Source organism: Psittacula echo (assembly GCF_963264785.1).
Source record: "Psittacula echo genome assembly, chromosome: 1".
NCBI classification, from domain to species: domain Eukaryota; kingdom Metazoa; phylum Chordata; class Aves; order Psittaciformes; family Psittacidae; genus Psittacula; species Psittacula echo.
Window position 1 is genome coordinate 76892122 of NC_137735.1, and position 20691 is coordinate 76912812.

At 37.0% G+C, this 20691-nt stretch overlaps 1 protein-coding gene across 10 annotated transcripts in view; it reads right to left on the bottom strand.

Moving 5' to 3' along the window:
• USP53 (ubiquitin specific peptidase 53) overlaps window positions 1–20691 on the bottom strand; it is a 39295-nt gene that overhangs the window by 2785 nt on the left and 15819 nt on the right. For 6 of the 10 annotated variants that reach the window (XM_080633454.1, XM_080633452.1, XM_080633455.1 and 3 more), the window contains 12 exons: window positions 20353–20487; window positions 16833–16946; window positions 16669–16751; window positions 16246–16351; window positions 15326–15472; window positions 14673–14822; window positions 13978–14149; window positions 12809–12958; window positions 11010–11153; window positions 10049–10757; window positions 8546–8587; window positions 7327–7394 (listed from right to left, as the gene is read on the bottom strand). In XM_080633454.1, coding sequence (XP_080489580.1) covers window positions 7327–7394; window positions 8546–8587; window positions 10049–10757; window positions 11010–11153; window positions 12809–12958; window positions 13978–14149; window positions 14673–14822; window positions 15326–15472; window positions 16246–16351; window positions 16669–16751; window positions 16833–16946; window positions 20353–20487 — 2020 coding nt within the window. Of the gene's footprint in view, window positions 1–7326; window positions 7395–8545; window positions 8588–10048; window positions 10758–11009; window positions 11154–12808; window positions 12959–13977; window positions 14150–14672; window positions 14823–15325; window positions 15473–16245; window positions 16352–16668; window positions 16752–16832; window positions 16947–20347; window positions 20488–20691 lie in introns of all 10 variants that reach the window. The other 4 variants (XM_080633453.1, XM_080633458.1, XM_080633459.1 and 1 more) reach the window with 4 other exon arrangements.

The following is a 20691-nucleotide window of genomic DNA, read 5'->3' on the forward strand; positions in this document are numbered from 1 at the left end:
GTCTATTTGTTTGGAGACAAATATTACAAGTCTTTCTAATGCAGTGACTGGGCATTTATAATGAGCCACCTGCTCTGAAGCTATTCAAAGAAGTCTTATTTTATGTATATCTAGACTAGATTCAGATAACTACTTAGCCTATTTCAAAAAACAGAAAACAAAAAAGGCAGCATGCATTGCCCAATTTCTAGTACAGTAATCGTGTATTCAGTATTCAGACAGTTTCCAATGGGGCAACACACGCCCTGTCATCAACATGACCTAAATTTTGTACCTATTCTTAAATTATGTGATCTTAGCAAGATCAAATATTTTAAATGTACTTATTTCCCCAAGTTTAAATAAAGTCTTGTAACTTTTGACTTGTGAACATACAAGTCAAAACCCCAACAACAGAAAAGAACTAAACTAAAAACTCTGGGTGATGCTGCTGGGCGATACTTGCTTTGAGGGTCAGTATCCGACCTATCTTTAATTGACAAAAGACCAAAGATACTAAATCTTCAACAAACAAGACAGGCTGTAGAGGCTAACACAGCACATAGCACAAGAGACAAAACCCCCACATGGCTTTCCTTTGAGCCTTTAAATGAGGAGGGGAAAAAAAAAAAAAAGTTAAAAAAATCTTGCTATCCCAGCATGATAAACAATACCACAACCTTAGAAAGAATACTTATGGGAAAATATTGTTACTGAATGAGCCTGTGTGAAACTGGCAAGGGACAAGCAATTCATCTGAAAGAAAGTTCGAAACTGCTCCAGTGCCCATGGCATCAGAGCTAACTAACATCAAGGTAATATTTCAAACTGAAAATGTTTCATGCTACAGATTTTAATGATGTGTAAATCACTTTACCGAAGAAAAAAAAAAAAAAAAGGCACAGGCTCTGACACATTATTTCCTGTGATTATTTCCAATTCAGTAGTTAATTTCTATCCCAATGTTATGATACAGTCCTAGGAATGAATTAGGTAAATAATTTGCTACATTGTGTCCAAAACTAGTGTTTTTAACCTTCAGACTCTGACTATTACAGGAGAGTACATCTACAGAGAAATCACAAATACATCACACATACAACTGCACCTTAATTCCCCAAACTACCTGATGCAAAGAAAACAGATATTAATTTTATCTTTACTCCAAGCCAAGCTCCTAAGGAGGAGCTCTCAACAGGCAGCAGCACAAGCTGGTCCGGAGGCGGCAGCAAAGGTCTCTGTCTCAGCAAAGGTCAGCTGTCTCCGGTGTGACCACAGCACACATTCAGCCAAAGCTGCTCAGCGATACCAGCTGGTTTGTGCCTTCAGAATTCCAGCTAACTTAAAAATAGATGTGTTATTTTCTCTTCTGCTGACAGGATATCCATGCATGGTTAAAACCAGACGCAGATGCGATTGGGAATTTTGGCTCTAGGTTCATTGGAAACCTAAATATGGGACACAAAAGCACTACGGTCGGCTGGTGACTGATATCCTTATCAATGGGTCATAAGAAGCTTACCAATAAACACAGCATAACTGTTTCCTGAAATACAAGCCAGTCTGCTCTGAAGATTTATGAACATCTATTTTCACATCTAAATAGCCAATCTAGATTTTCAAAAGATTAATAACCATTCTATAGCCAACAGGTAGGCCAGAGAAGTTCTCCTCTAGTATCTTCATTTACACATACAGAACATTTCCAAACATCTGCAAAGCTCAGTGTTATAGGGAACCAAAAAACCAGGACGAACCCCCACCCCAGTATTAAATTTCCTTCTAATATGTTTTAGCCCCATGTTTCCTGTCCTTTTGATTACTTGATAATTATTTTTTTTCCGTAAGTTCCCAATAAAAAAGACAAGGTGTACTACTTAGAAGTATTAAGGGATAGGACAAGAGGTAACAGCCTCAAGCTGCGCTAGAAGAAGTTTAGACTGTATATTAGGAAAAATTTCTTCACAGAGAAAGGTGGTCAGGCATTGGAACAAGCTACCCAGGAAAGTGGTGGAATCACCATCCGTGGAAGTGTTTCAAAAACCGGTCCTCAGTGATATGGTTTACTGGTGGTCTTGGCAGTCCTGGAGTACTGGTTGGACTTGATGATCTTAAAGGTCTTTTCCAACCTAGTTGGTTCCATGATTCTATGAAAATTCCTCTCTCTGAACCAAGATATTTTTCTGTATTCTGTTGACATGACAAACTTACTGGAAGCTTTGAAAGTGTGGAAACATAATGCCAGTCAAGAGTCATAGAATCATAGAATAGTTAGGGTTGGAAAGGACCTTAAGATCATCTAGTTCCAAACCCCCTGCTATGGGCAGGGACTAAACCCTGTCACCCAAGGCTCTATCCAACCTGGCCTTGAACACCACCAGGGATGGAGCATTCACAACGTCCCTGGGCAACCCATTCCAGTGCCTCACCATCCTTACACGAAAATAAACACATTATAACTTGTCCAAAATAGAATATTATCTTGGAAAAAAACCCAACAACCAATCAAACCAAACCAAACCAACCAAACAAAAAAAAAAAACACACACACACACAAAAAAAAACCCAAACAAACAAAAAAACCCAAACAACCACACAAAAAAAACCAAAACACCAAACCAGTTACCATCTTTAGGAGAAAAAAGAAATAAAAAAATCCTTATGTTCAAGAAACTGTTCTTTTGGAGCAAAGCATTTCTTATATATTCATCATTGCTTTTTTTCCATGACTTTAAACATCTGGAGAAAACTAAAATATGAGTTTCACTTGGGTTTTTTTGTTTTGTTTTTTTACAGGGTGGGTTGGTGCATATCTGCATGTGTGCAAGCATTTAAATAAGCTCTGAAGTGAAACAACAGTTGACAAGGATCACTCTTCCCTTCACTCTGACCTGGCTGTCTCAAGAAGTTCATCAGCTCTTAGTTTTAAAACACAGTTCTGAACCTTTGCATCATCTATTTTAGATTGTAAACTTCTCACATGAATGAAGTGAATTGGAAATGTGAGAGTACTTTACATTTCAATCTTCATGGGCTGCCTAATTACATTTGGGAATCTTGAAACCTGTATTACACGGGTGGTTTTTTGGTGGTTATTTTTTTTTTATTTTTACCAAAATCTTTAATCATTTAAAGACACTCCAAAAAGCATTTATTTCTTTCTGTTTCATATTAAGTAAATTAAGTAGCTTCGTGCTTTAATTCTCTACTCAGTTCTTCAAACAGATCATATACGCTGACTGCACTATAAAGATAACAACTAGATTTTCTTAGGTGTATTTGCATTATTTTAAATCATTACTATAAATGTATGGTTTTCCTAAGAAGATGAGTTTTGTTTTTGAGAATTTTGACTTGTTTGTGATGTTTTCTGAAGTGACAAATAAACGAAGGCAATTTGGATTCTTCTTTACATATTCACCAGAGCTTCAGAATGATTCTAGATTTCAGCTGGAGTTGTGTCATGCTATTAAACTGAGTAATTATTAATGGGAAAAAGTAATATTACAAAAACAATTTTGCATTTATTTTCAAGGTGAAGCAGTTTTAATTTAAGGCATTGATTCCAAGTACATCTTCTTTTGAGATCACTGAAAAGGCAGCTTTTAATACTGCATCTTAAATAGGAGGCCAACAAGCACTTGGCCAATTTTAATCACAGTGCTTACTGTACTGACAAGTTAGCTCAAGAATGAAGTGCTCTGAGCTTTGGGGAGGTGGGCTGAATCTACAAAACAGGGCTCCTAGGATTTAATTCCCCCTCCTCCCCCTCTTAACCTTCCCAAAAGTAATGCTTTTTATTGAGTGGCAATTTCATTAGGGCCTCTGTGCCTTAGGAATTGGGGAGGGTTGTCATGAAAACCACCAAAATCACTTCATGACTGAAAATGATTCTTAGTAACTAGCACAGAAATTACTCTGAAAATCCATTTAAAAGTTCTATGGCCCTTCACAACTTCCAAGAATTAGTAGCCATCTTTCTTCAACTTGAAGATGTGAGGTTTGAAGTTTTGCTCTCTCACTGTTTCCACATGTTCTTTATAAACAAATTTTAAAAATAACCTCAACAGGTTCATCAAACTTCAAAAACACTACCTCAATTAACATAAATTGAAGCTATTATATCTGCTTACTGAATATCCAAGTTTCCCTGTGAAAATCTGATCACACAAATTAGGGATTGGCCTTGCAGAACATTTGTTTCAGTACTACAGTTATTTACTATTTATTACCAGAGAAAGAAGCAACCATTTGATATACATAACCACTGTGTGATCCAACGTTACTATATTTATAATGCTCTAACAATAAATTTTATTCCTCAACTGCTGAACAGACTTATTCAGCTGCAGTTAAAAGCAATGGAACAATAAAGCACTGTTATACAAATGGTGGGCATAATTTGGATTTCAACATTATTTCTCTAAGAAACTTTTCCATCCAAAAACCCCACTCTGAGATATTTTTTCAAGTTGCTCTGAGAAGCTAACAAAGATTTCTTACATTCTATTCCTCTCTCAGAAAGGATTAGGCATTTCTTTCTTATTTTCTGGGAGGCTGTCTGGTATTTACCTATCCATTCATGTTTTGTTCATAATATTCAGAGATATATAACATAAGGTAATACAACTAATACCTGTAAATGAGTACTATTTGCCCTTGCTAAAGGTGTCCTGACGTTCAGACAATCAAAAAGCCTGAGTCTAAATACACCTGCAACCTAATGCACTGGTCAAATTTCTTCAAATTCTTCAGGTATCTTTTCAGTCCATTAATCACTTTATTCCAAAATACGCTCATATGTGAGAACTTGCCATTTGATTTAAATACATACCTTTTTGTTACAAAACTATTCAAAAGTTAGTTACTGAATTAGAACAACTGAATAGATGGGATCTTATCATCAAAGTTTTATGGTAACTCCAAGGATCACCTGGAATCGCTACACATTTTCCTAAAGAAAATGAACAACACATGTTGAAAGCTTTAAGTATACTGAAGTAAAGTACATGGTTGTCTCCAGAGATTACTCATTATTAAACTCAAACATTGTCTGAACCTATTTTTCAGTCCAATGGAGTCCCTCATGTATTGTTGGTTTTTCTTCCTTCCTTTTGCTACCCAGTGTCGTATAAGTGGTATAAGTATAGTACAGAACTAAAGCAGAATCAATGTCATGCAAAGCCAGATCTTTGCAATATGAATTTTGTTGGTGTTTTTTTTGTTTCCTTTTTTTTTTTCGGTATTGTTGTCAAAAAACACGAACACACAACTAGTTCTCTCTCCACAACCAAAAAATAAATGCAATAATTCCAGAAGAGACGAGTGGTATGACACATTCCCCTCCAATTTAAGTCTTAAAAGAAACTATATTATGCATTCTTTTCAAATAAATATGATATCTATAAAAATCAAACATTTCCTGGGGAAGTGGCCTGATATTTATTGCACCTCTTTGTACAAGCCCCATTCCATTGTTCCAGCAACAGTTGATAATAATTTTGGCTGGCCCCATGCTGACCTGTAATATTTATATGCCTAGTCATTTATCAACTTTATAAAACCCTGGACATATTACTATGTAAAATATGTAAAAGGAAAGAGATTTCCTTATTACAAGTGTTTCTTCCTGATACTGCTTCATATCTTAAAGAAAAACAAATGGAATCACAGTCCACCCAGACATTAAAAAAAAAAAAAAAGAAAAAAAAAATCTTCCTTAGTATTCACCAAGAAAGTTTGTGGAAATGCTTTTGGGAAAAACACAGGGAGGGCACAAAATTACTATCATTGTTCTTTTTTGTTTATTTTGGTTTGGGGGGCAGGAAAGGAACATGCTTACTAAAAACAAACCCTAAAACCAAAACATTAAACTGAGACATATGTTCTGAAAGCAGAATTTAACCAATAGAAATGGAAATTAACGTTTAATAATTTCAATTGGATTAAAAAAAAAAACAAAACAAAACAGATTAAGGCCAGTGAAAATTAATTATACTGCATGTTTTACACCAGCATAGGGTCATCCAAAAATCTCACAATCATTGAATAACAGAAGGATTTGGGTCGGAAGGGACCTTTAAGAATCCCTTAGTCCAACCCTACTGCTGTGGGCAGGGGCCTTCCACTACACTGGGTTGTGTACACCCTATCCAGTCTGGCCTTGACACTTCCAAGGACAGATCATCTGCAATTTCTCTGGATCTGTCCCTGTGCCTCACCACCCTCATCATAAAAAAATTCCTTCCCAATGTCTATTCTAAATATATCCTCTTTCAGTTTAAAACTGTTGCCCCTTGTCAGGTCATTACAAACCTCAGTAAAATCACCAATACTGATGTTTTCATTTTTTGTACAGAGAACCTACACCAGCCAGAAGTAGTTACGCACCTGCCACTTCCTGAGCAGGCAGTGGCACATGACACACACAAGGAAGGACAAACTGCTCTACCAACCTAGAGAGAAAATGCTTTGTAACAAAACACACCAGAAGAAGACCACTGTGGCAAGAAGACTCATTGTATTCTGATTATCTAACAATTTATATAAAAAAAGCTACGGCCTCCCAAAATGACACTTGCATTTTCCACACAAAAATACTGTATTTAAAACAGACCAAAAAAAAAATATCACTCAGCCTGTCACTTTGGTGCTAGAAGTCATGTGAAACAACTGTTTGGGAGACGACATGATTCAGCACACTGAACGCTGCCACTGCTGTCCGAAAAGGAAATGCTAAGAACAGATAAACTCTCAAAATGAATATTGATGACCTAGCACCTACACAGGGAACTGCTACTACTGCTATCATCATAGCATTAACAATTCTCTTTACATGATGGTAGGGCACTGAAAAAACCCAACTCCTTTATTTGAGAACCCATATATCATGGCAGATAGCTAGGAATCCATTTACACTGTACATTTACTCTGCGAGAAAGCCAAGACACTGAATAAATTAAGGTGCTTTGTGGAACAGAAAGCTTTAAATGCCCCTAAAAAAAGTGACAGTTATTGAATTGCTGCTCTACCACATTTCCAACAAAATGGTCCAAGATGGGGTATGAACACTTTCCATCTTTATCGATTAGTCTTAACCTCACTGAAGAGGCTAAAAACGTGAATAAGAACAAAATCTGACATTACTGTATGCAGAAAAATTATGAATTACAAAACGCAGATCAGGAATCTGTTCATCTATTTTGTGATATTAGTAAGCTAGTACTTAAATTTTTCTAGATCTAAATTGGTTTTAGAAAACTTATACAAGTATATTCCTTATATTTCTTATACAAGTATAAGGAATAAGTATAAGGTATATTCCTTATGCAAGTTAAACATCCTTACCATAAAAGTTTCTTCTCTGCTGGTTATGTAACACATTGTCAGGTTTTTTGGTTGGCAAGTTCTGTTCACTGTAAAAGAAGCATACAATCAATTTGAAGGCTTAAATCAATGACGTATGATCACAAATTTTACTGCCTTAAGTGCATAAATGAGTAAAAAATTTGCCTATGTGAAACTGACTCTTGTTATCACCCTCACATTTTTTACTAACACATACAAACTTCACAGAAGATACACAGAACAGTAGGGGTGGCTCTTTAATACTTCAACACCACTGCCACATGTTAACAGGCTGTGCTGATACAGAGAAATTTAGCATGACCTGAATACTTCAATAAAGGCAGACAAAAAATATACAGTGCGAGGCTGGTGTTCTCAGTTCATTCTGAAGACTGGACACCCACTCATCCCAGCCTTATTCTAGGTTACAACAGCAGGATACCCAAAATACAGCATCTAAAAAGCAAATTTTCTTGATGCAGGTATTACATCAGCCTGCTTAATAAAAAGAGCTGGTTCCCAGAGTTGTTAACAACATAAAAATGACGTGTCACCTGTGAGAAAGAAACACCAACTGCACTTTCTCCCATTGTAAAGAATTTCACAAAAATGTCATAAAGTGCTTATTAACTGAGATCACCAAGAAAGCGTGATGATTTGAATACCCATTTTCTCTAGTGATTTTCAAATAGAACAGATACCACTGGTCAACTTCAAATTTATTTGTAGGTTTTGCCTAAAATTGTCACTTTTATTGTGACAAAAGATTACCACTCATGTGGTACTATATGGTTTCAAATTTATCATCAGTATCACCCACATCTGAAACAAATACATTTTTCAGCTTTAATAGTTCTATATCTTGAATAACTCAAAGTTAAACATATCTTATTAAGACAAGCTCAAGTTTCCTAAAAATGCCAACATCTCATCAGTATCAATATCCTAAGTATGTAACCTGTTAGCTAGCATTCTATCTTACCCATTTCCCTAACTTTGACATTCTGCAATTCATTAATACTTCGTTGTGACAACAAACGTCATTCTTGCAATTGTCACTTGGGTCTTTCATTCATAGAGATTTTCATTTTAAAACTTTTTATCAAACTCGAAGAGAACTAGAAAATTCCAGCAGCAAATACAAGAGGAAAGGGGAAAAAGTGAAATCAGCAGATTTAGTATGTCTTGCTGGTTTACTTAAGTAAAAAGTATGCCTTACCAATCCAGATAGGGAGCTGACAAACACCCTGCCAATTCCTTCCTTCTCCAGGAGTAAAGCAGGGAAGAAGTTACAGTGGCAATTTTTCAATTAAGATAAACAAAACAAAAGAAACTCTTGTTATTGAAAGTATAGAAAAAGAAGAAAAATAGTGAAATATGAAGAATTGGGAAAGAACCTATCAGAAAACAAAACACTTGAATTTTTTTCCACCTTCTAAATGAACTTTCAAGTAATTCCCTTGTATTTTCTGTTTTTATAAAACAAAGTATGAAAGGTTAGAGGGGAGCTTGTGGGTATTGCCAGTCAACTGTAATTACCACTCGTATAAAAATCTTTCTGAAAATTCTAGGAAGTCATTTGTATTTTGATAAAGAAAGTTGTTTTGTTTTGGTTTAAAATTTTTAGCGAAGTCAGAGCCTTTTCACTTCCAGGTATATGCTGTTCTGTTTCACCACATTAAAAAAAAAATATAAAAAAGTTATTTTAATAAATTCTAATGAAAATATACGTCCAAAAATTTGCTTAAATCTAGCAATCATGTGTGACTAGGTTTGGTCTCACAACTGTGCTTTTACATTTAATAGATATAAATAAGATTCGAAAGAAGAATACATGACTTCTAGTAGTAATTAAGTTTCACATGCAGTTTAAGAAACCCAGTACAGGAAACCCCATGTGGAAGGTTGATAACTTCATATTTCACAGCACCGCATAATTATTTAAGTTGGAAGGGACTCCTGCAGATCATCTAGTCCAACCCTCCTTGCTCAAGCAGGGTCAACTATAGCAGGCTGCCCAGGACCATGTCTAGTTGAGTTATGAGCACATCCACAGACAGATACTCCACAACGTCTCTAGGCAACATACTTGTTACTAGCATACATCAGTTCTTAGTAGATTAATAAAATTTGGCTATCAAGTAAGTTTTTTGACAGTTTTAGTAATTTTACAGGTTTTTTTGAAAGATTTCTTTCAAACAGGTGAATAAATTATCAAGTGATGAATACCTGAGATGTTCTAGAAAACTGAATTTCAGAACAATGACTGGTAACTGTGTACCAGATTCACCTACTGACATTCCCATCTCCTTGTCAGGGGCCTGTCTGTACAATTGCTAAACATACCACTTATGTAGACACTTGTATTCCATTACACATGGCCACAGTCTAAAACCTTCCAACTAAATAAGTGTAGCAATTATTTTAAATTCAGACACCCTGCCCCCAGTCAGGGCTTAGCAGTTCTGGCTCAGCACCGTAACAATGCGGCTCAGTGCCTTCCAAAGGGAACTAGTGTTGCAGACTCAGAGTGAAAATAAACTTAACACTTATTTGTCCAACCCTTATTTCTAGATATATTGCTAGCTTTCTACATACCTGACCAAGCGTACAAAGTTCCAAAGTATGTTATCTTGATTTTTTTTGAAACAACACAAGCATCGTAACAACTTACTTTACCTATAAATACCATCTATGCAAGTTCCAAGAGCATTAGTGTTACCTGCAGGAAGCACTTTCTCTAACATTCTTGACATCTGCCGGATTGATTCCTTCAATAACAGGTGAGTCTGGATTTGCAGATCCATTGCTGATGTGATCACTGCTTTCATATCCAGATTCTGTCTTCTGATTTTGCCAGTTATCACCATGTATTTTTCTCTCTGTGAATCCTTTGCTTTTTTCAGCATTCCCTTTTCCTTCTGAATCCAGTGAACTTCGACTTCCTGCACCCTGTTTTGTTTCATCTTCATATATAGTCATTAAACCCTTCTGGATTTGGTTCTCTTTTGGCCAATAGCTAAAGCTTTGCTCCTTTTCATGCTTAGATTTACTGTTCAGATTTGCCTTGTGCTTTGGGCTATGCTGTTTTTTCTCAGTCTCACTGAAAATGCTGTCTACATTTAGTGTCTCCCGCATAGGTTTCCAACCTTTATTTCTGCTTCTGCTGCTGCTACTTCCTTTGTCCCTAGAGTCTTGACTGGTGTCTGTATCGTAGCCAGTGACACCATCAGTCCGGGTCCTTATCACGGGTTTCTCCCCAGCAGGACAAAATTCTGGTTTAGTTGATCCAACCACCTGTACAGAAAGCTTTGCTTGGTGAGAGCCTCTTCCCTGGCTGCTGTGTATGCGCTGATCAGCACAGTGTCTAAGTCCATTTCCAACTGGAGGAGACCCTGACTTAACACTGGCATGATCTTCCCCCATCAAATCTTAGAAGGTAAAAAAAAAAAAAAAAAAAGATAAAAGCTCCATTAAAGTTCTCATTAACTTTTAACTGATGTTGTTTCAGTACTTATGTTTATTACACTAACCCAACAAATTCAGTACATTTGTTTTAGAACACCAAAAATTGAGAAATTCTAATCTTACAGGTGTGCTCTCTTTGAGGAGATTTTAAAATCTGCATAGATAGTATTGATTCTTACAGATATTTAACCCATCTGGTCATATTTAGAATGTACCTCTTTGTCTCCCAGGCTCTTTCCTTGGTCCTCTGTCTGCATCTTTCCGTAAAGATGAGAAGTATTTCATATCAGCAGCTTTGTGAGCACACTCTCTGGATATGTCCTTTAGCTTGTCCTTTTGATTGCTATAAGCTAACTTAGCTACAAGAAACACTTCTTGTTAAAGATCATTACTAAAAAGTTATTCATCATCAAAACATGTAAATACATTTATGTACCATGTTTTTAATATTACTCCTACTTAAAAAGGCTAATTAATTACATAACACAAATTAAGAAAACAAGATATATAGTATATACATGTAGGTATCTCCAAGGACTCCACCCAATGGAGCTAACGAAAGGAACCAAAGCAGCATAATGTCAAGCATGTCTTAAACACCTCTTACTAAAACTGAATGCTCAAAGCATATATCACTCAAAGCATATGCTATTTATGCTTTTTTATTTAATTAATAAATTTTAAAATAAATTAGTAAAATTACAAATTTTATGACTTATACTGAAATTACACTAAAAAAATAAATGTCAGTTTAATCTTGTCTGAACTAAGAATCATAGAATGGCTAGGGTTGGAAAGGACCTTAAGATCATCTAGTACCAACCCCCTGCCATGGGCAGGGACACCTCGCACTAAAGCATTGGCCAAGGCTCTGTTCAATCTGGCCTTGAACACTGCCAGGGATGGGGCATTTATCACTTTTTTGGGCAACCTACTCCAGTGCCTCACCACTCTCCCAGTAAAGAATTTCTTTTTATATCTAACCTGAACTCTCCCTGTTCAAGTTTGAACACATTACCTCTCGTCCTACCACTACAGTTCCTAATGAAGTGCCTGTCCCCAGCATCTTTATAGGCCCCCTTCAGATACTGGAAGGCTGCTATGAGGTCTCCACGCAACCTTCACTTCTCCAGGCTGAACAGCCCCAACTTTCTCAGCCTGTCTTCATATGGGAGGTGCTAGGTTTACTTTTATTAAAACAGTGGAGCTTATGAAAAGGGGAGTTTATGAGAAGAAATAAAAATCCTTTTGTTTCTGAAATGGTAAATACTGACCATTTTTGAGCCATAATTCCATTTCAAAGCATTCTGTTTAAAAAAAAAAATCTAGCTATTCAACAATAAAGATGCAGGAGAAATATCTCAAGAGAAAGCAGCATCTCTCAGGCTAGAAAGTATGGGAAGTTCAGAGCAAAGGCACTCTGACAAGCAATGTAGAAGTCACCGCTTCATGACTTCTTATAGCTTCATTTGCTTGGAAGTCTAATGCACAAATAGAACACACTTTTCAACAGAGAAGACCACTATTTTACTATTCTTTCCAAACATAAGGTGAAGTCCATTAATATACAGGACTACAAATACTGCTGAGTATCACAATATTGCCGGGGAACAGCATTCTTGAAATACTGTGGTTTTGTTCTCACAGGCTATGTGCTCCAAAAGAGTCAGGTTTAAGTTTCTAATATGCCTTTTCATGAATAATATGATTGGAAGGTATGATGATGACTGAGAAATAGATCATGGCCTCAAGAGCCACTTCAGTATAGGAATAATTAGGGGTAATAAAAAAAATTTTGCATTTACAGTTCTCAAGAAAAGTTAACATTCCATGGCAGATATAACTTAAACACTAGTTGCGATTCCAAGTTTCATTCAAGTCAATGATAGAATTCTGTCCCTAGAAATAGTTCTAGTCCAGAGGCTAACATACATCTGAAATGCTGTCAATTGAAGTATTTCATAACAAAATATATTTTGTTTTTTTTTCAGGGACAGGAGTAGGTAATACATACCTGCACCTCTACCACCACTAGCTTGAATACGGCTTCTACTGAACGCTGAATTATCTGGCTGAAGTTTTTTATGAGTCCTTTGATTAGTGGGGTCTCCGATTCCATTCTCCTTCATCTGGTGTGATTTAGGAGCAGAATGCTTTTCAAGTCCTATCAAATAACATAATTATTTTTAGAAATTAGCAGTTTCTAATTCAAAGTTACCAATACCTAAATTAAAAAAATAAGAAAACTTTTTAATTGTGGATTAGAGAAAACCCCCATCAGAAAACCACACTCCATTTCAATATGGTATACAATAAGGTTCTGCAGTATTTTATATACTGCCATATTTATAGTGGTAGACTATAGTGAAATACGGTCCTAAATTCTTTCTTCCCTGAAGCAGTCTATGTCCAATTGTTACTCATTATGTAAAGAGAAACATGTCAAATTCAATTGGCCTTTTATGTTATGTTTAATATTAAAAAACTAAACATAAACCCTTCCCCACCCCAAATACCACCCCCCAAAGTTCAAGCCCCCACCCCCCCGAAAAAAAATAAAAATCCACAAAATAAATCCAAAAAACCCACCAAGGCAGCAGTACAAACTACAGAACCAACAGAACTGGCTTCTTACATAGAGGCCTATGCTATATGAATCCTGGAGACAAGTTTCCTGCAGTTCCTCCTGATTTTTTCCCAACATTCTGACTTGTGCTCTGTGTATGTGTATATATACATATACACAAACACACATGCTCCAAATAGATCTCTCTATGTGTAACAAAGCTTTTTTTTTGTATAGCATTTATCTTTTTATAGCATTTTTAAAGGTATTTTAAATGTATCAATGATACGTAACATCTGCATACACAAATACACATTTTTCTTCTGGGATTTCTGAAATTATTAGTAAAGTAGCTATGAGCAATCTACAAAGGAAACTCTTTATTCCTCATTATCCATGAGTCTCAATTTACATTCCTTTATCAGACACAAACCAAACAGTTCTAGTATTGCATATATACACTAATCTCTTTTGAGACCTTTTAGATAATTAGCAATTGAAGTATTGAAGAACAAAGCAGCTAATCCATTACATTCTCCTTTTTAATCCCCATTTCAGAAGTATAGCTAGTACGGCTACTGGAAAAAAAAAATGTTGAAAACAAAAATCTTAATTACCCAAGTCTTCGCTATTTCCTGCTGCTGCTTTACATTGAGACCAGTGAATAATCTGCTTTGGAGCATCTTCTGGAGATACAGCTGTGCCATCTGGGTTAGCATAAAACAGCAACAGTGGCTGAAAGTGACATCGAATGCACCGGGAGACCACATCTTTCCATTTTGTTCCGATCTAATAAAAAAATTAAAATAATCCAATTAAAAAAAAAAAAAAAAATAAAAAAAAAATCAAAACAACCTCCCCCAAACTTTATCATCATCACTGAAACCAATTGTGGAAAGAATAATTTATTAGCAATTCCAATGCCTAATTCCAAAGGTACATTAAGATTCAACATTTGTCACAAGAGTTTATGTAAATTGCAGGAAAAAGCCAGAACCTGTATTACATGGGCTAACAACCACATCAACACTGTGAATACTGCTGCCAGTAAGAAGGGCTTCTTTTTCATTAAAAGGAGCACAAATACAATTAATTGTAGATAAATTCATTGATATTCTGAAATATTTGGTATTTGGAAGACAGAACTGGAAAATAGTGAAATCAATTCTAAACTCTGTGAAACTCATTTAAAAAACTAAAAGTTAATTTTATGAAAGATATTTGTTTCTCTTGTTTCAAGTTTGGTGTCAGAAGAACGCATTACAGAAAAGTAAAGATCATGAAATTGGGTAGCAGTAAAACGAGTATTTACCTCTTTTACATTTGCATCATCAAACAGCACCCATTTGCAACTCTTGGTGTGAAAGGCAAAGGCACAGTAATGTCTGCTTGTGTAGCAAATCATTCCCACTAGAAAAAGTTCACTATTTTTGGCATTTTCATCTGTAACTCTATAAAACAACTATAAAGATGGTTATATATTTCAAAATGTGTAAAACATTTAGCCTCAGTTTTCAAACCTACTACTGGCATTTCAGTGTGACAATTGGTATCAAATACACTGTTGCATTATAGAATTTTTCATCAGTAAAATAATGATTTTTGTACTTATTAGATCTATTTTAATATTTATTTTTGCATAGTTCAAAGGGTAAAACAATAATGCTCTGAAATAATTCCACAAATGTCAAACTGGCCATAATATTCCTAGATTTTCAACTAGGAATTCATCTACATTCAATGCTGTACCTAGGCACAAAATCTGTAATTCTGACTGGACTTCTTCCTCTCAGACACTAAGTTAAACAGCACATTATAAAACGGTGAAAGTAGACATAAACTTTGAACTTAAATTGTGCTTTTAAAAAAAAAAGTTATGTATATGTTTATTATATTTACATATACATAATACACATTTAAAATAAAAATCTAGAATGAGCAAACAGTAAGTCTTAGATCAGATACCCCAGGAAGATAAAGCTGTGTTGCCAGATTCCGCATAACCTCTTCTGTCAGGTCAGAGTGTTCTGAATCCCAGACTAAACCGATTGTGACAATCTCAGGACAATTCATAAGAACACGACGAATTTTTATTTTTTGACCACAGTTACTCTAGAAAAAGGGAAAAAAATGTGATGGGAGGGAAAACAAAGATGTTTAAAAAAAATAGAAGTCCAAAGTTGAGTTACTACACAAGAAATAGTGCAATAATACAACTCTGCAGCTTCTTTAAATTCTCAAATTATGGTGTTTGTTTCTAACAATTTAAGGATAAAATTCATGATAAAAAACATACTCTGATGAAGACTACAACTAAACTTCCACATCCAATCACCACCTTAAACAGAAACCTCCAAAACATCTAAGTCACCATCACATTTTCTCTTTTGTTCCTCATCCATCATTCAAGCTTAACTCTGTGCTCTTGTATACTTTTCTATGGTTCCTAAATTAACAGCATTTATGCAGAGAGATACATTACATAGAATAAGCTAAAAGAGACTATTTTTTTCAACAGAGGCACACAATTATTCCGATTAGAAATTAATGTTGTTGGGCTGTCAGTGTATATGAACTAAAGCAGCTTCACTCTGGAAAATATACATGTTCCAACTAACCAGGTTGAACACGAAATGAGGAATAAAACACCAACCTAATAACTATCTAAACAGGCCACTTGCACCTACATACCATGTTTATCTGTAACTGGAACAATAAAATATAAATTTAAATTAAATAGAAATTTAATTTTTTTTCCCCGAAGTTGCGCTGTGCAGAAGTGGCCACAGGTAATCCTACTTTTAGGGGAATAGTTTAGTCCAATTTATTATCTTAGAAAGTTGTCCCTTGTATCTTAAAGTAATGCAACATCTTTCTTTACTTACAGGACAATTTCTGTAGTCATCACTAGTATTCGCTGCCTGCAGCAGTTCTGCAAACATTTCTGGCTTGAGACGTTCATGCCTCTCCATCATTCTTTCTACTTCATTACTGTTAAAAAATAAATGGAAATAAATGTTGATATCCCTTCTTAAGAGTTAAGAGATTTCAGTCAAATCTCAACTCTATCTTTTGACTAAAAAGGAAAGATAAAGTGTTAAAACAGTAGCAATACATACTTTTTGACAAGTTCTCTCTAAATCTTGGTTTTGAAATTCAAATGTTACTTTTGGACCATATCTCAAATAAACATTTTAACAAAGGAACACACATCCATTTTTAACAATTACAGCATTTCTCTGGCATGCTTTGCTTATTCTTGAAAGGGTGTATATAGAAAAACAATATACAAGAATAAAAGCTCTTACCACAGGGCAGTGGTAGAAATATAACGCACAAATTCCGTAAAAGGCAATGGGTCTGATGATGCTCCACAACTACGACACACACACTACAAAAATAAAAATACTTTTTATTTACTTAGGACAGAGGAAATCAATTATTTGTTAAAGAAATCAAATAAAGGTCTGACCTGTTCATACAGTGTCATAGCAAACTTCTGATGAGAAATACAGGATTTTGAAGTGCACATATCTGTTTCACTGTTTGGCACTAAGTGAAAATGGATCCTCTCAAGGATGTTTTCCTAAATAAAAATAATAATGTAAATATAAACTTAACTGGTGAAGTCAGAATATAGGAGCAACATTACAGTTTAATACTCCAACTACTCCCCTTGGCTCCAAACAGTCCACCTGCAAGTTTAATGTGTATCTAACTCCCTTCCTATTCACAGCCCAATGATGAGAACTCTCTTCATCTCAAGGTTTCCATTCATTAACGAAACAGTATAAGACAACAGTTAAGCATCTGTTCTTCCAGAGTGCATTCTTCTTTGGAGGAAGTGCACCATCAAGAAAAAATTAAAAAGCTGTTCTTACAGTAAGATATGATATTAATGTCATTGCATGCAATAGCTGAAATTTTTTTTTTTTATTAGGCCTCAGTTCTTCATGTTTTTATGTTTTTCTGTATGTATGCGAAAACCCATCTAGCAGGTAGGTATCCATCTGTGGATACTCACATGAATGTCCAAAGCTGAAAGTATTCAAAGCAGCAACTATATTTTCTGTCCCTCAGCTTTGTGCCTGAAGGTTAATAGTGATATATTTTTTCATAGAATTATGGAACCAACTAGATTGGAAAAGACCTTTAAGATCATCAAGTCCAACCATTACTCCAGGACTGCCAAGACCACCACTAAACCATATCACTGAGGGCCTCATATACATGGTTTTGGAAACACTTTCACGGATGGTGATTCCGCCACTTTCCTGGGTAGCCTGTTCCAATGCCTGACCACCTTTCTCTGTGAAGAAATTTTTCCTAATATACAATCTAAACTTCTCCTGGCGCAGCTTGAGGTTGTTACCTCTTGTCCTATCCCTTGTTACTTGGCAGAAGATACTGACCCCCATCTCACTACAAAATCTCCCTTCAGGTAGTTGTAGAGAGTGTTCAGGTCCCCCCTGGAGCCTTCTCTTCTTCAGACTAAAATAGTTCCCTCAGCTGTTCCCTGAAAGACTAATGCTCCAGACCCTTCACAAGCTCTGTGGCCCTTCTCTGGACCTGCCAGCACCTCAATGTCTGTCTTGTAGTGAGGGGCCCAGAACTGCACACAGGATTTGAGATGCAGCCTCACCAGCGCCAAGTACAGGGGGATCACAGAATCACAAGGGTTGGAAGGGACCTCAAAAGATCATCTAGTCCAACCCCCCTGCAAGAGCAGGATAACCTAGAGTACATCACACAGGAACTTGTCCAGCTGGGCCCTGAATATCTCCAACGTAGGAGACTCCACAACCCCCCTGGGCAACCTGTTCCAGTGCTCTGTCACTCTCACAGTAAAGAAGTTTTTCCTGATGTTCACATGGAACCTCTTATGCTCCAGTTTACACCCATTACCCCTTGTCCTATCACTGGACATCACTGAGAAAAACCTAGCTCCATCATCCTGACACTCCCCCTTTACATATTTGTAAACATTGATGAGGTCACCCCTCAGTCTCCTCTTCTCCAAGCTAAAGAGACCCAGCTCCCTCAGCCTCTCCTCGTAAGGGAGATGCTCCACTCCCTTAATCATCTTTGTGGCTCTGTGCTGGACTCTTTCAAGCAATTCCCTGTCCTTCTTGAACTGAGGGGCCCAGAAATGGACACAATATTCCAGATGCGGCCTCACCAAGGCAGAGTAGAGGGGGAGGAGAACCTCTCCTGACCTACTAACCACCCCCTTTCTAATGCACCCTAGGATGCCATTGGCCTTCTTGGCCACAAAGGCACAGTGCTGGCTCATGGTCATCCTCCTATCCACCAGGACCCCCAGGTCCCTTTCCCCTTCACTACTTTCCAGCAGGTCAACCCCCAACCTGAAATGGTACATGGGGTTGTTCCTCCCCAGATACAAGACTCTACACTTGCCCTTGTTGGATTTCATCAAGTTTCTCCCCACCCAACTCTCCAGCCTGTCCAGGTCTCACTGAATGGCAGCACAGCCTTCTGGTGTGTCAGCCACTCCTCCCAGTTTAGTGTCATCAGCGAACTTGCTGAGGGTACATTCAGTTCCCTCATCCAGGTCGCTGATGAAAATATTAAACAGCACTGGTCCCAGCACTGACCCCTGAGGGACTCCACTAGTCACAGACTTCCAGCTAGATTCTGCCCTATTGACCACAACTCTCTGCCTTCTTCCTTTCAACCAGTTCTTGATCCACCTCACTACCTGATCATCAAGCCCACACTTCCTTAGCTTATCTATGAGGATGCTGTGGGAGACAGTATCAAATGTCTTACTGAAATCAAGAAAAACCACATCTACCACTCTACCATCATCCATCCACCTAGTTACTTCCTCATAGAAGGCTATAAGGTTGGTCAAACATGACTTCCCCTTGGTAAAACCATGTTGGCTATTCTTAATGACCCCCTCATCCTTGATATGTCTAGAGATGGTGTCAAGAATAAGTTGTTCCATCACCTTTCCGGGGATGGAGGTAAGGCTGACCAGTCTATAATTACCCGGGTCCTCCTTCTTGCCCTTCTTATAGACTGGCGTGACATTTGCCATCCTCCAATCACTTCTGGCCCTACTGGCCACACTATTTCTGATACAGGCCAGGATGCTGGTTGGCTGCCTGGGCACAAGCTGGCTCATGTTCAGCTCTATCAGCACCCCCAGGTCCTTTTCCGCCAAGCAGCTTTCCAGCCACTTTTCCCCGAGCCCATAGCGGTGTATGGGGTTGCTGTGGTTCAAATGCGGGACTCAGCACTTCACCTTGTTGAACCTCATGCCACTGGCCACAGCCCATCAACAGAGCCTGTCCAGATCCCATTTTATTTTTTTTTTTAAATGATTCCATTTTTTTTAATGCTGAACAATTTTCACAGTCTAACAAAGGACTTCTTAGAAAGGCCTCTTTACCAGTGCTCTACATGATTTCCAGTCATCTTTTATTGCAACAGTAATGGCTCATGTTTTTCAGGGAGACACTTCATGCAAGAGTCAAGATCTTCAAGTATTTATTCATTCTTGGATAAGAAAATGGAAATATCTTCTGCAGAAGACTTTAGAAACAAGATGGCTAGTTGCAATGGGATATATTTCAATAACTGATGAAAGAACGCTTGGAGGAACAGTCTATATATTCAAATCCATAGACACCTCTTCTCCCTCAAAGATAACCCTTCTCTCCGTTCAAGAACTTTTTGCAGTGACTGAGAGCTCATCATCCTCACTGACCTCCTGGAGTAACCATATTTCACATATCCCTCTGCCCAAGAGAGTTAGGGAGTACGGAGCAAATGTAAGATTATTCTATTCCACATTACCAGGCACTTTACTCCATGTGCCTGTTCTCCTAAAATGGCATAAAGGAGGTTTGTAGTATTATATCACTTGTATCCCACCTATGAGCCTGTAGCAACAAAAGAAGCAGCCAGCTTGGCATTCACAAAACTAATGTAATTCTACTCAGCTATTACAAAAAATACTTAACGAAGCATTCTGCTGCATCATCCATGAATCCAAGCTGGAAACGCTGTTCATCCTTAAAACTTTCTGCCAGGGCATGTCGCATATTATCTGATGGGAGTGCTTTCTCTCGACTGTGTTGAAATTGTGAAAATATTGCCTAGAAGGAAATACGATTACTTAGCTTTAGTAGCCATTTGACTAGACATTATAGTTCTACACAAATACACCAGTTCTTACACAGCATGCCTAAGCAGCAAATATTGTAAATGCTTATTAATCTATGCAACTTTAGAAACTACTACTTTATCTTAAGGTTACACAGGTTCCTTGTTCTGTTCCATATTCCATTATAATAAGTTAT